Source organism: Hippopotamus amphibius, chromosome 2 (genome assembly GCF_030028045.1).
Source record: "Hippopotamus amphibius kiboko isolate mHipAmp2 chromosome 2, mHipAmp2.hap2, whole genome shotgun sequence".
Taxonomy (NCBI): domain Eukaryota; kingdom Metazoa; phylum Chordata; class Mammalia; order Artiodactyla; family Hippopotamidae; genus Hippopotamus; species Hippopotamus amphibius.
In genome coordinates this window covers 21929291-21949943 of record NC_080187.1, presented here as the reverse complement: position 1 = coordinate 21949943, position 20653 = coordinate 21929291, and the positions used below count along the sequence as shown (strand labels likewise).

General features: G+C 48.9%; 1 protein-coding gene across 3 annotated transcripts in view; it reads left to right on the top strand.

The window, feature by feature from the left end:
• The window catches only part of SNX30 (sorting nexin family member 30), a 101778-nt gene extending 82323 nt beyond the window's left edge, over nt 1-19455 (top strand). For all 3 annotated transcript variants that reach the window (XM_057720285.1, XM_057720284.1, XM_057720286.1), the window contains exons 7-9: nt 4221-4307; nt 14824-14976; nt 18599-19455. In XM_057720285.1, the coding sequence (XP_057576268.1) occupies nt 4221-4307; nt 14824-14976; nt 18599-18658 (300 nt within the window). In that variant the 3' untranslated portion in view covers nt 18659-19455. The remainder of the gene's footprint in view (nt 1-4220; nt 4308-14823; nt 14977-18598) is intronic.
• Nucleotides 19456-20653: the final 1198 nt, after the last annotated feature.

Here is a 20653-nt window from a genome sequence, read left to right as displayed (position 1 = left end):
CCATTTTGTAACCCTCCTAATAACCCTTCTTCCCTCTGGCAACCACCGATCTGTTCTCTGTCCCTGTGAGTCTGGGTTCTGTTTGGTTTTTGGTGTTTGATTTTTATTCTCATTTGAGCTTCCGTATTACTGAACACTCGTTATTCTACACAGATTCCTCCTGGGTCTTTCTGGCTGTCAGCCCTTGGTGTACCAGAATATGAGCCATTCTGTACTGTAATTCTCTCCGTGTGGCTGAGCTGTTCCTGCTGCTCTCATATACTTTCTCAATCCTGCAGCCTAATGTTCCTCTTACAAATGGATCTGACACTTAAAAACCTTCTGGACCCAGGGAGGCTTTTTGGTAGCTGCTGACCATTTGCATGGGGGCTGTTTTGGGGCTGCCTTTTCCTCCTCCTCCAGGTTTGTGAGCCCACAGCCTCCTCAGGGGGAGACGTGAGCATGAATTCTGGGGGTGGAGACTCTCCTGTTTCCTGGGTGTTGGGCTTTTTTTGTTGATACTGACCATCCTGGCACTTGCTTGGAAAAAATCCAGCGCAAATGTTGTGAGCCAAACCACAGGACATATCTATGATCTAACTTCCAAACGCTTTTGTTTTATGGCTGTTATTAATTTGTAATGTAAACATGTTGGATGACAGGTGGTATGTTTCCATTGCTTAACTTTTTTATTATGGAAAAATTCAGATATGTGCAAAAGTAGAGGGGAAGTATAACAGTCCCCCACGTACCCAGCAGCTGGCTTCAGCAGCCGCCCACTCTCGGTCCATCTTGTTCTAGCTCTCCTCCCACCCGCTCCCAGCCCCCACCCCCTGGGTTATTTTAAAGCAGATCTCAGGCATCACATCACTTCATACAAAAATACATATCTCTAAAATACGTTCTTTTAAAAAAGAAAAAGGACCACATTATTATCACATCTAAACAGATTTTTCCCTTAATATTTCTTCAGATATCCAGTGTTCAGTTTCCCCAGTTCTCTCAGACACTTTTAATATTTTTTTCCAAATTGGGGTGTAAATAAAATCCATACATTGCTTGATATGTTTCTTAAATGTTTTAAGACTCCCTCCCCCTCTGTTTTTCCTTGCAATTTATTTATTAAATGAATCATATTTTTTCTCTGCATTTGGAAAGAAGCGTAGTGAAGTTCCAGATTCCTAGGACCATTTTGAAACCGTGATGAAATGCTCTACATTAAAAAAATATATATAGTGTTCGAGAGAAATTTATTCCATGTCTCTAATTAAAAGTCACCTCTCATCGAGGTCCTCCCTGGCCACCCAGGGTACAGTTCGCCATCTCCCAAACGCTCAGGGCTTTACATCCTCCTTTCCTGTTTTATTTTTCCCCTTGGACACCGAGCACAACTTACACGCTCTATATGGATGTATTTTACTTGTGTATTATCTGCCTCCCGTCTAGAATGTAAGCTCCATGAAGGCAGGGGTTTTGTGTGTTTTGCTCTCTGCTGTATCCCGAGCACTTGGGTAAGTGAAGGAAGAAATGTTACGGCAGAAGCAGGGTGAGAATGGCTGTGTAGCCAGGAGCAGAGGGACACAGTGTGGGACGCAACTGTCTCCGTGCACTTCACCTTGTCGATTTCTGGTATCCACTAGAATCCGAGATCCCTGCAGATCTCTGCGAGAAGCTCAGGTGGTAAATGTCTTTCGCTTGTCACTCGGTGATGGAGGAACTTCTCTGCAGATGCTGACTCAGTATCTTGGCCCTTTCACTCCATTGCAGGCTCAGGCCCCCTCAACCACAGGCTCGTGTGGCCAGGTTTATCGGCAGAATTTGTGCCATTTCGGGTGGGAGGCCAGTCCCTTCAGGACATCGCTCACGGTGTGCAAAGGTGCTCCCAATAAGGATGGTAGTCCTCACCAGTTTATCTTGATTCATAACAGGTTTCCCAGCCTTTAGCCCGGTTGGATTGCCGTCGGCTGGGGAACCACGCTCTGTCCTGGAATGCAGCAGGAGAAGCCTGAGCGAGTCACCACTGTGCTCTTAGCCCGTGGTGTGGCCTCAACGAGGTCCCTCCACGATGCCTTAGTGTTCTTCCTGTAGAATGGGAATGGCACCCTTTCACCTCTGCCGGGTAGTTGTGAGCTTTTGTTGTTGTGAGTTTTTTCTGCTGCCCAGTGAGGTAGGGATGTTAGACCAAATCCTCCAGTTAGGCTGCATGAGAAGGCAGCATTCTGGTTGCTCCAGGTGAGGCTGGGGCTGCAGTGGCCGATAGAGGTAAGGGCCGGGGAAAGTATGGCTGAATCTTGGGGGTCGCCCCATCTGCTTTGGGGGTAGAGAGAGGAGATACTTTAGCTGAGTGGAGCTGCCAGGGCTCCTCTCACCCCCCTGCCTGCCTGGAGGCCTGGGCAGCCTCAGCAGAGAGACTTGGAGCAGAACCGGGTGCGACAACTCATCCTCGTTCCTGGAACCCTATTCCTAGCTTGGATACGTGTGCTTCTCCCAGGAAGATGTGCAGCGTCCTGTGAAGCGAGCACATGGCAGTGCCGCTTTCTCCTCCCACCCCTCGTCCCCCAGGGAACCACATTTACATCTCCATGGAGAGCAGCTACTGCTGATACCAGACCAATAGATTTAGAATACTTGCGGCTCTATGATATCCAGGAAGGACCCCTGGTTTTTTCTTTTGTTTTTACTTTTTTTGTTCTTTTGTTTTTACTTTATTGATTTGTTCTGTCCCATACGGCAGCGAACTTGCCATAGGTGGCTATTTCAGTTTAAATTCAAATTAGGTAAGATTAAATAAAAATTTAAATCCAGTGCCTCAGTCACACCAGCCACATTTCAAGAGCTTAGTCGGCACATGGGACTAGCGGCCGCTGTACTGGACAGTGCAGATCGTGGAGTGTTTCCATCACAGCAGAAATTTCTGCAAACAGCACCGTCAGCGTTCCTGCTCGGAGGCTGATGAGTGTGCAGAGGGAACCTCAGAGCACCTAGAAAGCCAAGTGGCAAACTGTTGCGAGTTTTACCTCATGTTCTTCTCGTGGTGAAACACTTCGCCAAGTAAATACGTATTCAGGGGAGACTTGAGGTCCCATGTTGACGCTTTCCATTAGAAGGCTGTCCCCAGAGCATTCTCAGTGATTCAGTCACTCATCACCTTTCAGCACATGGTAGGGACACAAGGTGTCCACTGCTTTAGCCAAGGAGTGGCGCCTTCCTGCCCCGACTGCACGCGCTGCTGGAAAATGGGAGAGTTAGAAACTCTCAGAGCAGTTTGCGTCTTCTGAGTTAGTGGCAAAGAAAGTTCTTATAACTTTCAGTTTGCCACTTGTGGTTCTACTAAAAGAAGGAAAAAGAAACCCTTAGATGAAGCAGATGCTTTTCTAGAGGGTCGACCGCAAGCTTTCCTGTTCCACCTGGTGAGGTCTTAGCGGCAGAGCCAGGAGCAGGTAAGGCCAGGGAGGCGCCCAGGGCACAGATGTAGGGAAACACACTCAGGCGCCAGCCTTGTACTTGCACAGGCCCAGGACTGAGTGTCTCCTGAAGTTTGGCGTCCTGGGTGCCTGGCTTGCCTCCCCGCACCATCCCGCCCAGGCTGGCTCCTGAGCCCGGTCACCGCTCACTCTGGCAGGCTCGCTGCACGGTTGCAGGGATCCTGGCCTCGTCCGAGGCTCTGTGAGCCCAAGCAGCCTCTTCCCGTGTCTGCACCTCTCCCCTAGCCAGAACCCCTGAGGTTCCAGCCGTATCTCTTTGCTCTTTGTATACCCGACCCAGAACAGAGGACGGAGAAGTAGCTAATAGTGGACCAGTATGCAAATCAGTCCACCAGGGATCAGCTTGATGAATTAAAGAGACAAGAACTCTCTCACTTAGACTTTTCCATGAACAGTTCAGAGAACGTCCCGTCTTGTCACCTGCCAGGCTGCACATCTCCGCACAGCTGAGTTCTCTGTGCACAGAGGTTGAGAGCCCTCTCGTCCACCTGCCTGGTGGTGGGCACTGCTCCTCCCATCCCCCACTGGCCCTTCCCTGGGATTCTGTCACTTTCAGCGTGAGGCTGAGTTACTCGCTAGAAAGCTCCATCTCTGAGCGTCGTTCTCCCTCCTCCACCTCTGCTGCCTCCGGAGCCTGTGTCACGCCGCAGCCAGACCGTCCTAGGAGCACGTGGCTGGGGCTGGGGCCATGATTCAGGAAGGAACGGGGTATAGAGGCGACAGCTGTGTTCACGCTTCCCTTTCTCCCTCCCACAGAGCGTGCTGAAGAAGAGGGACCAAGTGCAAGCCGAGTACGAAGCCAAACTGGAAGCTGTGGCTCTGAGGAAGGAAGAGCGGCCCAAGGTCGGGGGAGCCCCCCGGGGTGGGCGGTCTGCTGCGGGCGGTGAGGCCCTGCCGATGCCACGTGAATTCATGTCCCTAGATCCACATGACCAAGGTGGTCAGTGCCAGCTGGGCGGGGTCGATGCTGTTCTTTTCCTCTGTTTGGTCCCTTTTATGTCTAGTGTACAGTGGGGGTTGAGTTGTCTGCTGTTTTCCTGGGATTTTTTTTTTAAGGTTTCCAGCTCTGTCATTCATGGGCAGTTCCTGTGAGGAGAAAGGGGAAGAACAGTCTCGATCAGTGTTCTCAAAAGTGTGGTTCGCGGACTGCTCCACAAACTGTAACCAGCCCAGGAGGAGAGAAACACGGAAGCTGAGAGTGAGCCCTTTGCAGCACCGTGTGAATGGCTGCCCTCAGCCTTCAGCTGCCTGTCCCGCTGGCCAGCTCCTAGCTGTCCCTCTGAAATTTTGGAACACGGTACTGCCTGCTGGGCCCACGTCTCAGTCCCATTTAAAGGAATGACATGGAATACTGTGTTTAAAAAGTTCACTCTTAACAATTTAGCTTCTAAATATAAGCATAGGAGTCACTTTTCCTGGCTAGGGACGGAAGGAGAGACAGCAAGTTCTGCACTAGCCTAGTTTAGAAGCTGAAGATCCTGTATTTAAAAGATGTCCCTTAAATAGTTCTCTCAGCATTTGTACCTGCTCAGCACCAAATACAAGCTTTCTCAGGGGCTGGTTTTGGCATTTAGTATGTGCCCAGCCCTGTTTGGGACGGTTGCTTTCCAAAGACAGGAGCTAAAGGTTATGAGTAATAGGCCGAATTAAATGTTGACTGCGCCCTGGCTTGGTGGCTGCCTGTAGGTCACACCCACCTTGGAGCGGATGGAGCAGAGGAAACAGCTGTTTCTGGCTCCCGTGTTCCACCTGGCTGAGCCTCGGGGGCTCCCGCCTCGTGCTCTCCCCTTCTTGCTCGCCTGGGTGACTTCCCTGCTCCTCCCCGTGGGTGTTGCAGTCTTTCTACTGCTGCTGTTCTCCCCTCCCTGGAGCATCACTTACCCATATGACTCATTCTCTTGGCCACAGGAGTTCTTACAAGAGGGGGAAGGATTTCTCTCCAGCCAGTGAGACCAACCAGTAGGTCTCAAACATGCCTGCACTTTCAGCACACCGTGGGGAGGCAGTGCTGCCTTCCTTCTCTCTGGTGGGACAATGAGCCACGCCAGAGTAAACGTGGCTACTTATTTAGCACTGGTGATATTTAACGAAACAGGGGCTGTCACGACCATGTACCAGTGAGTGTGATCCAGCAGTGGGGGGCAGCAGAAATTGCGTTTCCAGTTTGGGGTCTGGAGCAGCCACTACTTTGGTGGGCAGAGGAGGGCTCGGGCGGCAGCCTGTCCAAGTGGACCACAATTTGGTAGACAGGGCACAGGATTTAGCATCACGTGGCCGTGGGTTTGAATCCCAGCTCTGTCCCCCAGCTTGGACTGGTTTGCTCATTAGCCTTTGTGGGATTGCTGTGACGATGGAACGTTGAGCCCAGGGTCTGATGTAGTAACCGGTGCTCCACTGGTGGATCCTCCGTTTTCCAAACTAGCTCCTGTTGCCTCTGGTAGGAATGCTGAATGAGAGCTTCGTTCTCAGAGTTTGTTGCCACTTACGGTTTTTGTTTTTGTTTTTTAATTATTAATAATGTTTTTTCTGACTGCACTGTTGGGGGCATTGTTTTCTTGTGTCCCAAAGTGTCCCCTGCTTCCGAATGCCTCCCAGATGTCTGTCTGCCCTGATCATCCATCAGCGGGGAGAGACCTGCTGTAGGAAATGAGTAGCTTAAGATTTTGCTGTGCTTTGTTTAATGTTTTATGTTTTGAGCTTCACTTTCCAGAGCTGCTGGTGGTGAGAGAAAAGCCAGGTCTCAGGAAGCGGGTCAGGGGTGACTCTCCCCCCAGGACTCAACGAGTTCTACTGTTCCTCACTGTCCTGGGAGCAAGATTGCTCAGAGGTCCATCTCAGGGCTGCGGGAAGGAGAGGATTCCCACCGAAAGATGGGGAGTTTTTCCAGGGGACGCCCCAGGTCTGGGCATGTTAACAGAAGATCTGAGGGAGTCTGGGGGCTGACTTTGTTTTGAGGTGAAATCTTGAAAAGTTGCTGTGACGAGTGAAGGAAAGTTGATTTTTTGTGAAGCCATGGAGAGATATCAAAATGTCATCACTGAAAATAATCTAGAGGGAAGGGAATTCCTTCAGAAGAAAAGGACTTTTCAGGAGAAATGTGAATTTGAGAATTTCAGTATCAAGCTTCCTTTTTTTTTTCCTGTTTAGAGAAACAAATATGTAATTGTTAAAATTCCATTTTTAAAAATCGAATTTATAAAATGACAGTCTGTTGTAATGAAAACTTCATATATGTGCGTCTAAACTGTCACTCCCGGTTTTCTCTAAGGTTTGATTGTGTTGTATAATTTAAAATATGTAATCTTACATGTAATTCAAGCAACAAGATGTTTACAAGTTTAACATTGTTTGTCAGTGAATGTATAACATTGGGGGAAAAAAATAATCTGATCATGTCTCCATAACCCAGAAGAAGGAAACGGCCTCTTGGCTCTCCATGTTTCTCATGGGGATTTCACACTGGAGTGGACGTCTTAGGACGGAGGCCTGAGCGCCATGGCTGCCGCTTCTCAGTGTGCGCTGAGAACAGGCAGCGATGAGGCCCCTAGAGCCGAGGGAAAATGTTTGTATCATAGAACTTGAAGTTTTGCTTTGTTTTTAAGTTGAGGAAACTCAGCAGACCCTGAAGTGGTTTATACTCAGGCAGATGGAGCTTTGAATGTGCAGACTTGGCTTTCCTCATTTTACTTTTGAGGTTAGAGAAATTATAGGCACTTAGTCGGGGGCTGGCTGCCTTTGCTGCATCTGTCAGGACCGCAGACTTGGGGAAATCTGAGAATTTTCCCCTCCTTAGAAGCTAGAAACAAAGCTATTACCAGAAACAAAGGGGCCGAGGGATTGCATTTAAAACTAGACGGGAAGCGTACTCTGACGTGGGCTTGTATGAGGGTGAAGCATGGGAGGACTGTGCACATTTTACTCTGTTCTGCCTTCGACGCTTTTTAAATGCTAATATATTCGTGTGTCACTGGTTCAAAAAATTTTCAAAAAAGGGATGCCAGGAGAGAATGTTTTATAAAAGGTTAAAAAAGAAAGAGAGGGGCTGTTTCAGGCCCTGACCCACTGGTAGCCTTGTACTGGGTTCGGTGCCGGGTGAAGAGGCTGTTGGAAGAGGGTCGCATCACCGTGAGGCTGAGGTGTGTGGTGTGGAGGTGGGTGGAGCAGAAACAAGGTGTGCTCACGTGTTGCTTCTCGGGGTACGCATAGGTGAGGAGGGGAAGGAGCACTTGGGGTCACTTGGATGAGCCTCTTGAAGGCTGTGGACCTTCAGGATCTCTTAGACCCATGAGAATGGTGACCATTCTGGAATGGGGAGGATGTGGCAGACAGCAGGAGCTCCGGTTCTGCAGTAGCAGATAGGAACAGGGAGACTTCTTAATATGGAGCTGCGACAGACCTGAGAGTTTTGCAGGGGTATCTGTCATTTCCAGGTACTTTTGACAGATCTCAGCCTGGCTTAGAAAGCCAGACTTATCAGTCACAGAAGGGCAGGGCTCTGTCACCTCCCTTATTTAATTCCTACAACTGCCTTCTCTCAGTGTGGTTCCCATCTTATAGATGAGGAACTGGGACTTGGGAATCATATGACTTACACGCCAGCGCTCACACATGGTGGAGCTGGAATTGGACCTCGGGTGTGTCTGGTTCCAAAGTTAGAGCTCTTTATCTGCACTACGAGGGCTCCCAGCAATCTCAGCTTCGTTGAGGGGGAGGCTTCCGGCTTTTGTAAGATATGCGGCTGATGCTAGAAGGACTGGGGAGAGAACAGGGGCCTGCCTTTGGCTCTTCAGCCCGTGTCTGCGAGTCCGTTCAGCGGGTGCGGGGAGCTCACGGCTCCTCTGTTCCCAGCCTATCTGCTCTCCACGCGGGCACTCACGTTTCCCTCCTCACCTGCCATTCTCTGAAGTTTGTTTCTTTTGATCTTTTTTTTTTTTTTTAAAGCATTCTTTCAGGGCACCAGTGACTTCCTGTTTGCCAAAGTCAGTAGCTTCTTCTCAGTGTTTACCCTGCCTCCGTGTTTTCTGGACTTCTCTTCACCGCACAGCTCACGCAGGAAGTGGAAATGTCTGTATGGCATACTGGGATCAAAGGCCAGGTTGCTTGAAACTGGAGGTGACCCGCCTGGAACTCTGGCTTCCCAGAGGGCCGGGGGGATAATCCTGCCGGCGCTCACACAGCATCCGTTAGGAAGCTCTAGCTGGTCCTGGCACTTGTCCCCCCAGTACTGGGATCACGTCTGCCTTATATAATCTTTGGGGACTTTATTAACCTACTGTCATCATGGGAGCAGACAGTGTGACGCCTCCAGCCTAGTTCTGAGAAGGATGCTTAGGTAGAGATTTATGTCATAGGGCCGAGAAATGCCTGGTACATGGAAAGAGCTCGTTAATACATTTTTCAGTGAATGTTGAGTGAATTCACATTACCCCCTGCTCTCCAGCACACACGCATGCTTCCTCTGGTGCCGTGTTCCCCTTCTCCCATTGCTCCACAACCCGTGTTCCGTAATGGAACTTCTCACGAGAGACAGGGGAGTGAGTGTGAAGGATGCAGGCTTGTCCTCTATTTAGAAGTTGTTGTCTTTTGAGGTCTTTTCCGGAGGTTCTTTTCCCTTCTTGGTGTCTTGTGATCAGCCACACGTGACTGTTAGCAGTGGATACTCCCGTCTCTACCCGCTGCAGACACAAGGTAGCATAACTAACAGTACCTCAGTCAGAAAATTACAACGTTGAGATAAGAAGGAATGCGGGGTGTCAGTGGTCAGTGAATTGGCTGTCACAAAGACACCATCCAAAAAGAAGCACAAGCGAGAGGAATGCCCGCCCAAGCGTCTGCCGCCAGCAGCCTGCTGTAAGTCGGGCAACTTACTGCAGCTGGTCAGTGCGGACAGCTCACCCAGCTCCTCTTGTTCTCTTCTTTTTAAGCCCTGCCCTCTCCTGACTCCCTCCATCCTTGGGCTTCTGTGGCTCTGCGCTGACTCACTTCCTGTCCGTATTTCTTGGTAACTTTGGCTGACTCCTTCGTTAACCCTATACGTGCAGGCTTTTCCATGACTTCCACCCTTCGACTCTCCCCTCCTTAGCCCCCTCTTTTATTCCTCCATATGGGAAACAGTTTTTTAAATCATGGCGAGATACACACAACATAAAATTCACCATCTTAACCATTATTAATTGTACAGTTCAGTACTGTTAAGTAATTTCACATTGTTGTGCAACCAATCTCTAGAATTCCTTTCAGCTTGTGGAACTGTAACCCCATTTTCATTAAACAATAAGGCCCTGTTTCCTTCCCTCTGGTTCCTGGCAGCCACCATTTGACTTTCTGTTTCTATGAATTTGACTACTCTAGATACCTCTGTTGTATTCATAATCATGTAGTATTTGGTTTTTTGGACTGGCTTATTTCACTTAGCGTTTAAGTGTTCTTAAATTCTCACTCTCACCTTATTAGTGATTTTTTTTTTCTGTGTGAGATTTTACAGTGACAACAAATAATATGTATATAATTATAGACTATTTTTTTTAGGATTTATTATTTATTTATTTATTTATTTTTAGTTGCATTGGGTCTTCATTGCTGCACACGAGCTGTCTCTAGTTGTGGTGAGCAGGGGCTACCCTTCATTGCAGTGTGCAGCTTTCTCATTACAGTGGCTTCTCTTGTTACAGAGCACAGGCTCTAGGTGCACGAGCTTCAGTAGTTGTGGCACGTGGGCTCAGTAGTTGTGGCTTGCAGGCTCTAGAGCTCAGGCTCAGTAGTTGTGGCACACGGGCTCAGCCGCTCCGTGGCATGTGGGATCCTCCTGGCCCAAGGATTGAACCCGTGTCCCCTGCGTTGGCAGGCAGACTGTCAACCATTGTGCCACCATCGAAGCCCTTAGACTCTTCATAGTGATAAGACTCTCCTAAGAAATTTTCAGAAACACTTAAAGGAAAAGCCACTTTCTGTGAAAGACACTAGTTTGATAGCCATGGTCTTATTACTTGCTGCTTTTAATGAAAGTCTTTGCTTAAAGACTTTCAAGTTTCATCCATGTTGTAGCATGTTTCAGAATTTCCTTCCTCTTTAAAGATGAATGATATTCCATTGTATGTATATGTCACATTTTATTTATCATCTGTGGACAGACACTTGAGTTGCTTCCATCTTTTGTCTGTTGCAAATTAACGCTGCAGTGAACATGGGTGTACAGAGATTTCTTTGAGGTCCTGCTTTCAGTCTTTTTTGTTTGTTTGCTTTTCTCCATTTCATTTTCTACCCTTTTTGTTTTTTGGCTGTGTTGGGTCTTTGTTGCTGTAGTTGCAGCAAGCGGGGGCTACTCTTTGTTGCAGTGCGCGGGCTTCTCATTGCAGTGGCTTCTCTTGTTGTGGAGCACGGGCTCCAGGTGCACAGGCTTCAGTAGTTGCAGCACGCAAGCTCAGTAGTTGTGGTACACGGGGCCCTGGAGCTCTCGGGCTTCAGTAGTTGTGGTGCACAGGCTCAGTAGTTGTGGCTCACAGGCTCTAGAGCTCAGGTTCAGTAGTTGTGGCCCACAGGCTTAGTTGCTCCACAGCATGTGGGATCTTCCCGGACCAGGGCTTGAACCCATGTCCCCTGTATTGGCAGGTGGATTCTTAACCACTGCGCCACCAGGGAAGTCCCTAGTCTTTTGAATATATACCCAGAAGTGGAATTGCTGGATCGTATGGTAATTCTGTTTTTAATTTTTTGATGAACTGCCACACTTTCTTCCACATGTGCAGGGGTTCCAGTTTTCTGTATCCTCGCCATTACTTGTATTTTCTGTTTGTTTGTTTGTTTTTAATAGTAGCCATCCTAATGGATGCGAGGTGGTAGCTTATTTTGTTTTGGTTTGCATTTCCCTAAGGATTCATGATGTGGAGTATCTTTTCATGTGCTTGTTGGCCATTTGTATAACTTCTTTGGAGAAATGTCTTTTCAAGACCTTTACTCATTTTAAAATGGGCTATTTGGTTTTTTTTTGTTGTTGAATTGTCTCAGCCCCCTTGTGGAGGGAGGTCTCACCCTTCCCATGGCTGCAGCGCCCTCCTTTATCTGGTCTGTGAACCTGTCCTTTACTGTGAGCCATATGGTGGTCTGTTGCCACCCTAGTCACCCAATCTAGAGAAACTTTAGGCTCCTCTCTGACTTTCTGTGTGTTACTTCTCACGTGCTGTTAGTTGCCAAATCTGTCAGTTCTGTCTCCCCCAGGTTGGTCTGATCTGTCCTCTCCGTTCTGGTATTCCAGCCATCACCCTGGCTTCAGGGTGCTGCGGGTGATCTCAGCCAGTATAGTTTGGTGTTGACTCATGTCTCATCTCTGGTGAAATCTTGGGGTGAGGTAGCACGGGTGAAGGGTGGCATGAAGTTTGAAGGAACATATTTCACAGTATTATAATGTTTTATATTTGGAAAATGAAAAAGAAACCTTTTGATATGACATGGAAGAAAGTTCAGTAAAATATTCTTGACTTGAGGGCTTATGCAAATGACAGATTATCTTCCGTGAACAATGCTTTATAATATTGATACTGATCAGAGCTAACAAATATTGGTTGGGCGCTTAACACATGCCAGGCACCAGGAGTTTCATGCATATACTTACTCATCTAACCTCATTCCAACCTTATAAGGTGGAGAGCATTATCCAGAAAAAGAAGCTGAGGTGTAGAGAGGCCCATCGTCACCCATCTAGGAGGTGGTAGGTGCGGTATTCACACCCTGGAAGTCTGGCTCTAGAACTGTTTCTGTAGTGAGAGGAAGCACAAGGCTTTTCTATTTTCCAAAAAGGATGCGGGAGTTAAATGGGCCTCAGAACCACTGACCTTCAGAAAGAGGCCCAGGTTTCTCATCTTCTCCCCGCCAGTTGGGGTTCTCTCTCTCTCTGCCTTTGGCCTGTGAGCTGTTCCTGAAGTGGGTCCAGGAGTGGTCTCACTTCTGTCACTTGCATGTACTGTCCCTCTGTAGTCACAGGTCCCACTTCCATCATCTTTTGAGTCGCCTCGGTGGTATTTCTTCAAGGAAGCTGGCTCCCCCATCCAAGTTGTCCTCTTTCCCAGCTCCTCCTCCTGTGTGCGTGTCACAGGCTCCGAGTGAAGTGAAAGCACTTGAAACACCTCCCCTCAGTGTGAAGCCATGTTCATTTTCTTCCCAACTAGACTGTGGGTGACTTGAGACAAGATTTGCCAGCTGAGACCTAAGCACGTACCCCCATGCCCAGCGTGGAGTGTGTTGGGAAAACAATAAGCTAAATGTATTTCCCACGTCGAGGCTCAGGCAGTCATGAAATCCAGAGTTTCCATCCCCAGGCGAGACCCAGGAATCTTGCCTAGGTGAGCACTCCTAGTCCCCCTCTCCTCACCATGTCCTGGGAGGTTTTCCTTTCAGAGCTTTGCTCTCCTCCTTGCTGCAGTAGTTTTGTTAAGCAAACAGGAAGTTGTTCGTGGGCACTTTTCCCCAGATGCTAAAATGAGCAGTGGCCAGGAGAGGAGTAAAGGAACTGGACTGTGCCTGCAGGGAGGGAGGGGAGGCCGGCCCGGAGACTGGTCTGCTGGGTGCCTGTTGAGGCTGGTTCCTGCAATGTTTGTCAGGGATGCTCTGGAGAGACAAAGCCTGGGCACTCTTGTTTTCACTTCAGTTTCCCCCGCGGTGGCCAACAGGAGCAGGTCAATCGAGTTCTTTTAAAAATTTCTTCCAGAAGTTTAAGTGCTTTGGAGAAAGCTTCCCCCTCCCTCTTAAAAGTTTTTTTTTCTTTCTTTCTTCCTTTCTTTCTCCCTCCCTCCCTCCCTCCCTCCCTCCCTCCCTTCCTTCCTTCCTTCCTTCCTCTCTCTCTCTCTCTTTCCCCTTCCTTCCTTCCTTCCTTCCTTCCTTCCTTCCTTCCTTCTTTTTTGGTGGCACTGAGTGGCTTGTGGGATCTTAGTTCCCAAACCAGGGATCGAATCTGGGCCCACAGCGGTGAAAGCACCGAGTCCTAACCACTGGACCGCCAGGGAATCCCCAAAAGTCCTGTGCTTTTAAGTTGCCCAGGATGCCTGACCACATCTTCCTCTCTGACTCATCCTTGTCTCTCCCACGTTTAGTGCCCATGCCAGGCACACACATTTGCATCCCCTCACCCGTCACCTAGGCAGCTCCACTTTCCCTGCTCCTGCGTACTGCAGCATGGCCAAATGGCCTGGGTGGCAGACGGCCAAGTGCCCTCAGCACTTTGGAAGCCCTGAAGGGGTCAGCTCCCCCAGGCTAGGCCTTGCCTGAGCTGTTTCTGGGTCGGCTCCTTGCCCACAAGGTCTGGGTACAAAACTTCCCTGGTTGGTAGAGCTTGACCTTGATGGTTACATTTGGGATCAGAGGCCCCAGCATACAAAATGTACAAGGCCTCACTTGTTTGGGGAAGGCATTTGGTAGGGGGCTGTGTGTCCCAGCTCTGGGCGTGTTGACACCTCGCCCCCCCCCCCCCCGCCCCCCCCGGCCACCATCAAAGTCCAGTAGAGCTCTTGAATTAGGAGGGAAGCCAGCTTTGGGCACCAGGGTGATCTTTCCCCGTTACCTTCGTATAACATCAGGTCGTTTCTTTCTAGCTGTGCAGGATGGATGAAACTCACCAAAGCAAAATGAAAGTTGTGAAAATCAGGGGACCTAGTTCCATTTTGAGAAAGCCTTCTAAGCTTCCTTAAGAAAAACTAGAAATAGCCTGTTATGTATTTCTTCTTTGCATTTCATAGTTTTTGACGTGCATAAACAACTTTCCTCCCATTTCCCAAGAACTACCCAGTTTTAATTCTTTGGTTGTCTGTTATCTGGGGGTACGTGGAAAAGTCTCCAGTTGATTTGTAAAGTGGGCCAGTAGTCTCCTTATTGCAGTGGATTCTCTGGTTAATGAGGGTAGGTGTCGGCAAACCTCACAGGTAATGGAACAGTTCATGTGATATGGAAAACCCTCTTTCCTAGTTTCAGTATGGGACATGGGAGAATAGCAGCGTGATACCAGATACTGCTGTACACTTGCAAAATCTGCGCACATTTTCACTTACGGATGGGTAACTCCTAAAAGGAACCAAAGACATATGACTCTGAATCATAGTGTTTCTCCTTCCTGTTTGTAAACAGGCGGGTGTTTCCCCCACAAATCATTGTTTGGCTTGGATATGTTTGAAAAGTTGGGTCAGGATAACACTTCTCAGAATTCCTTCTTACACCTGGAAAGCCAAGGCAGTGCCTGCAAATAAATGTCTCCAGAGGAGGGAGTGTGTTCATGGCCTTTTAAGGCAGTAATCTGGCCTCTCACAGATGTGTGAGCGCAGGGGCATGAGGTTCCCGTTACACATGCAGAGCTCCCATGTATGTGTCCCCCTCCCAGGTACCAGCAGATGTGGAGAAGTGTCAGGATCGGATGGAGTGTTTCAATGCTGATCTGAAAGCCGACATGGAGAGGTGGCAGAACAACAAGAGGCAGGACTTCCGGCAGCTGCTCATGGGAATGGCCGACAAGAACATCCAGTATTACGAGAAGGTAATGAGCAGGCTGCCAAGGTGACAGTCTTCTCCTTAAGGAAGCATTTCTGACAGCCAGAGCCTTTGGTCATGGCCTGCCAGAAGTCCAGAAGGATCCTGTCAGGCCCATCTCCTTCCCTTAATTTATGTGTTTAGTCTTAGCAACCCCTGTGTGTCCTCACCCTGCTGCGCTAGGTGTGGTGCTGGGTGCCCACAGGGGTTTCAGTGACACACCCTGCTGATGGAAGCAGCGGTTTTATCCTCCAAACCCTATAGTTCTTCCCATTCGGTCAGGCCTGCTGCGCAGGGGTGTCCGCAGTTGGTGGGGGCTCTTCCGTGCGTCTACACATGGGGTTCTTCCCTCTCATCGTGCCACAGATCCCTTTGGTCATCTGGTGAAGCCTAGAGACCCCTTATCGGAATATTGCTTGTTTTTAAAAATAGACTTTAAAATACTGTTTTTAAATACCTAAAACAAAGGGATGTAGGATTACAAAGGAAAACTATTAAAAAGTTTTTTTCATGAGTCCCCTTGATCTGTGGACTTCAAGTTAAGCACCCCCAACACACACACACACACACACACACACACACACACACACACACACACACACACACACACACACACACACACACACACACGGCTGTCATCAAGCTGCAGCCGAGTATCCTCAGTCAAAGTTTGCTGCTAGCACATCCAATTCTAGATCGTTTCTGCTAATGAGTCCTAACATTTCTTAAAAGCTTAATGAAGATGAAGAATGGCCCAATTATAATTCAACAGGTAACCTGTGGACTTGAAATCAAGCTGAACAAGCATTAACTCAGCTACTCCTACCACAATTCTAGAAACATGTCCTTGTTCCAAACTAGAAGAATCCATCTTTTCCAAAAGCTTAGATGGTTCTGGCTGCTGTTCAGAGGCAGTGTGTCTGCATCTTGATTTGGAGGAGGGTTACGGAAAAGAGTCATGGAATGGCCCTTTCTTGCCAGGTCTTAGGAAGGACCGTTTCAGAGGGAAGGGAGTGGTGGCATACTCCTTTCCTCAGTACCTTTCTCATGGGGCCCCCGCTGGGTGTCTGTGGGCCCTGGGCTGGATGCTTTGCATATGTTATCTCATTCAGTTTAGACTTAACCCTCGCCATGGCACCATGAAGTGGGTTATAGGGGCTCTCAATTTAAAGCTAAAGAAATGGAAGCTTGGCAAGGTTTTAAAACTGCCCAAGGTCACTCGGCTTGTGAATGACTGAACGAGGATTCAGCTTGGTTCTGCTGGGTCCACAGGTCTGAGAATTTCCACTGAATTGTCAGTGAGGGGGACAGAGATCACGGATCTTTGGGGACAGTCCTCACTGCCCAGAGTTGGAAAGATCATTCCATGTGCAATCCTACATCCCTTTGTGTTAGGCCTCATTCTCCTACTGACTGTGCCCTTAGACACTGGGTACCTCTGTGTGCCTTTGTTTCTTCATCTGTAGAGTGGGAGAGATCCTCCTTCTCCACTGAATGCTAATGAAGGAACCGTGAAATGATGCCTGAGCCCCTCGAACATGCCTGGCACATGGTAGCCGCTCAGTGAATGGTGCTTCCTTCCCTCATGCCCTGACTCTGCCCCCGCTTTTCGCTGCACCAGAGCTGACTCAGTTGGATGTCCATTCCTCCTCTTGGTGATTAATTCCAGTGTTCCCACGGCCCGGGTCCCAGGACTCAAACCCAGGGGCTTTATCTGCGTCCTCCCACTATCCCACAAACAGGGCCACTGTCTCAGGGGCTTGTCTTGGCTCCTACGTATGTTTTACAGATGTTTTTTGTGTACTGTCTGTGTGCAAGGGACCAGGTACACATGGGTAAGCAAAGCAGCAGGACTCCTGCCATTAAGGAGCCATCCGTCTAGCGGAGGACACACGTTACTCCAAGAATCCCACCTCCTCAGAGAGATACGTGCCCTGCAGGAAAAGAACAGGAAACTGGGAGAGAAGACGAGGGGGCATCATTCAGATCAGGATGGAAGGGGCAAGCAGAGCGGGCAGGAAAGTCCAGTCTGAGGAAATAACATTTAACCTGGCCTCGGAGACAAAGAGCAAGTAATCCAGGCGAAGGGGGCAGCATACTTCAGGGTACTGGGGCGGGAAAAAGCTTGAGCGTTTGTCCAGTAGTTAACTTTGTGAAGAAAGCTGGTATTTAGTTGGGTCTGCGGTCAAGGGGACCTTTTGCTTCATTTGTAGCTTTTGAATTTTTTTACAGTGAAAATGTTTCCGTAATAGTTGTATAGTAAAATACATTTGAAAAACGCTAAAAAAAAAAAAAAAAAAAGAATGCTGGTGTGGCCTTGGTTCCCATCACTGACATGGAAGAACCTTCCAGATCAGAGATGAGGCCGAGGGAGGGAGCAGGACCCAGGATGCCATGGACCCCACACTGGGTCTGTCACTGACAGCAAGCTTCTCGAGGCTCCTCGGGCTTCCTTCTGTAGGGCAGGGTCTGAGTCCAGCTTCTTCCCCAACCTCAGAGTCACCAAGGAAGGAGGCAGGGAGCCATTTCACCACTTCCTTCCCCCGGCTTGACCTAGGGATGTCTCTCCCCTCCCCCATCCTCAGGTCTCTGCCCCAAATGACTTAGCACAAAGTCCTGCTTCACCCTTGGGCTGCTTCTAAGAAAGGCCTTGTGTAGTTCTTCTCTCCTCTTTATGCAAGAGACTGCTCAAAGGGAGGATCGTTTCTGCTGAGCAGCGGAGAGGGCTAGCATCTTCCAAGCTCTTGGCTCTTCTGAAGCATCTGGAGTGAAAGGGATGGGTGTAGTGGAAAGAACATCCACTATGGAGTCACGAGCTCTGCCACTTATAAGCTGTGTGTCTTTGGCAAATTTTTTTTTAACCTCTCTGGGTCTCATTTTCCCCACCTATGAAATGTGTGTTTGTGTAATAATAATAATAATAATAATTCTACTTCCTAGAGTTGTTCCAAGGACTAGTTATGTAAAATACATAACAGTGTTTGGACAGGATAAAACTCAATAGAGTTTCCTTTCCCCATTTTCCCTTCTGGGAGATCTGGAAGTGACCCATACAAGCAGATCCGAGGTGGCTGAAGAAGAGTGGGTTTTCCACCCCCTCTGAGTCAGGTGGCTGGCCCATTCCAAGAAGACTTATTGGGTTGGCCAAAAAGTTCATTCAGGGTTTTCCGCAAGATCGTATGGGGAAACCCGAACGAACTTCTTGGCCAACCCAATACATCCTCATGCTGGCACCACCCACACCTAGAGCAGTGTCTCCATCCTGGCCGGGAACCTAGGGCCTCACCAGGGGTTTGCAGCCCGCAGTCTCTTCTGCTTTTGGAAGGGAGGGAATTTCTTTCAGTGAATACATTTCCACTCACTGGTATGAGCTTTATGGACCGTGCATGTAGGCCTTGTAGAGATGCTGCGGTCTTTTGTAGAGATGGGGTGGCGGGAGATGTAGTCAAAACAAACACCTGTTGCCTCCCTTCTTTCTACGAGTTCTGGATAATACATGTAGGTGTCATTAGACAGAGGTGACCCAGCAGGACTGACAGTGTGAGGGTAGATCAAAGCAGAATGGAGACGCTGACCCTGAAACCTGGACCTCGGCGCTGATGCTCTGTGTGTGTCTGTTGTCATTGCAGTGCCTCATGGCGTGGGAGTCGATTATCCCACTACTGCAGGAGAAGCAAGAGGCCAAATAAGCTCCTTCCTGGGACAGAGACCCTTCTACCTACGCAGGGCATGGCGCCCACACCGGAACGTCCCTGCAGGGCTAGTGAGGTGGCACGGAGAAAACAACCACAGAAACATCTCTCCTTTGTGTATTTCTTTCCCTTCTCCCCCACCACCTTTGTCTGACAGTTGTTTTCAATGAGTATTTATTCCTTGATGGAGTCTGTAAGGCTGTCATCATCTCTCGGCGGAAGACGTGTACCTCCGTGGTGTGAAGGCACCTGTCCGTTGGGCCACTGTGAAGATTTGAAACCGAGGGACAAGACAGCTCTCAGCTGCCGTTCTGACATCTCATTACAGTCCCCTCTGTGGGGACAGCAGAGTTGCCTGGCATGGAGGAGAAGCCGGGCCCTGCTTCACGAGGCCGTGAGGAAGGCATGAACAGAAGGCAGCTCTGGCTTTCCGCGGATGCACGGCAGCTCTGGAATTGCCCTCCGTGGACCTTGACTCGTCTGGGCCTAGAAGGAGGTGTCGGTGTCTCCGTGGAAAGCCCTTCACGTTCCGTGGCCTGCAGCTCCGAGGGTGGCCTGCTGCCTTCCTGTCATGAGTGACACCTGTATTATGGTTTCCGGTTCGCGTAGGACCGTTTCAATCCGTGTCTAGGTGCATCCGTGCTGGAGCGAGCAAGCCAGCATCCTTGTCCTTATGCCTTGGGAAGCTGAGGGGACAGCACTCCCTGAACTTGTTTCTGACACTAAAACGTAATAGATTGGAAACTGTTTTGCGTAAAATGAAAAAAAAAAAAAAAGGTGCATTTTTCTGTGTGGTGTTCCTCAACGTTCTTTTGCTTGTTTAATGTCATCAGGGTGGAGCGGTAGGCCTCGTAGGGGTTATCTGTTGTCTTGAAGTCGGAGCAGCTCCGAGGTGTTGAGCTCCGCGGGCGAATACGAAGCCCCACCTCCTGTGTCTGCTGTGTGCAATTTGCCTTTACCTCACCAAAAATTCCTAGTTTAACGTTTCCTGCTGTGTCCACTGAATGGGCAACCGTTTGGGGAAAGGCTGGCGTGTTCTTATGATACAGTCGAGATTTGTAAACTCAGTGTGAATGTTCTTCGTGAAGTGCTTTAACTTTACTCTTTCCTAGTCAGGAAGAGGGGTCTCTATCCAGATGGGCCTCGAAGATGACACGTGTGACGGCGAACCCTTTGCTTCTAGCTAAGCGAAAACCTCCTCAGTTTGCAAGTACATTCCTGGGGACAGCTGGCTGCATCTAAAGTCTTCATTTCAAACTATCAGCAGGTTTCTTTTTCACGTGCGTCCACACAAAACAGACAGACAAAAGAATCTCTCTTCCAGCTCATTTCTCCCCCCTTGAAGTGAAACTACCTATGTCGTGTTTGTGTTCTTTCGTCTGTGGCTCATCTCTATAAAATTCCAAATCTGAGCCTCAAGTAAGCAGTAGTATTATTTTTTCAACAAAGCAGCTGTGCTGAGACAGTGCTGTGTTTGCAAGTGAACTTGCAGATACTGGTCAGCGTGCAGCCTGCTGAGGTCACTCATTCCGCTTCCAGCTGCAGAGTTGATCTGGGGGCAGCCATGGCTGTGATGCTGGGGGCGGGGGAGGGGGAGTAGGGGCAGCTGTTGGACAGCCCAGGACAGTTTGGTCCTGCTTTCATCGTGTCTGAAAAAAGTTGCGGTTTAAGTGATAATTTGTATATCAGTTGGTCCTTGTGTGCACTCTTAGACCCCATTCGTGCCATCCTAAAATCCTTTGATGTGAATTTTCTGTTTGGTACAATTAGAGATGAAGCATTGAAGCAGGAGGGGAAGAACAGCCCATGGACCCTGAGTTGTGATTCAGTGTTTCATTCTACCTCTAAACCATCCTGTTGGTGTGGATGTGGATGTCTGGGACTAGCCTGACAGCTTGCTGGTAGAATCGGGGCATGTATCTATCTGATGCTGGGTTGATGGCCTTTTATGGATGTTTGGCGGAAGACACTAGACTGACCCAGAGGTGGATG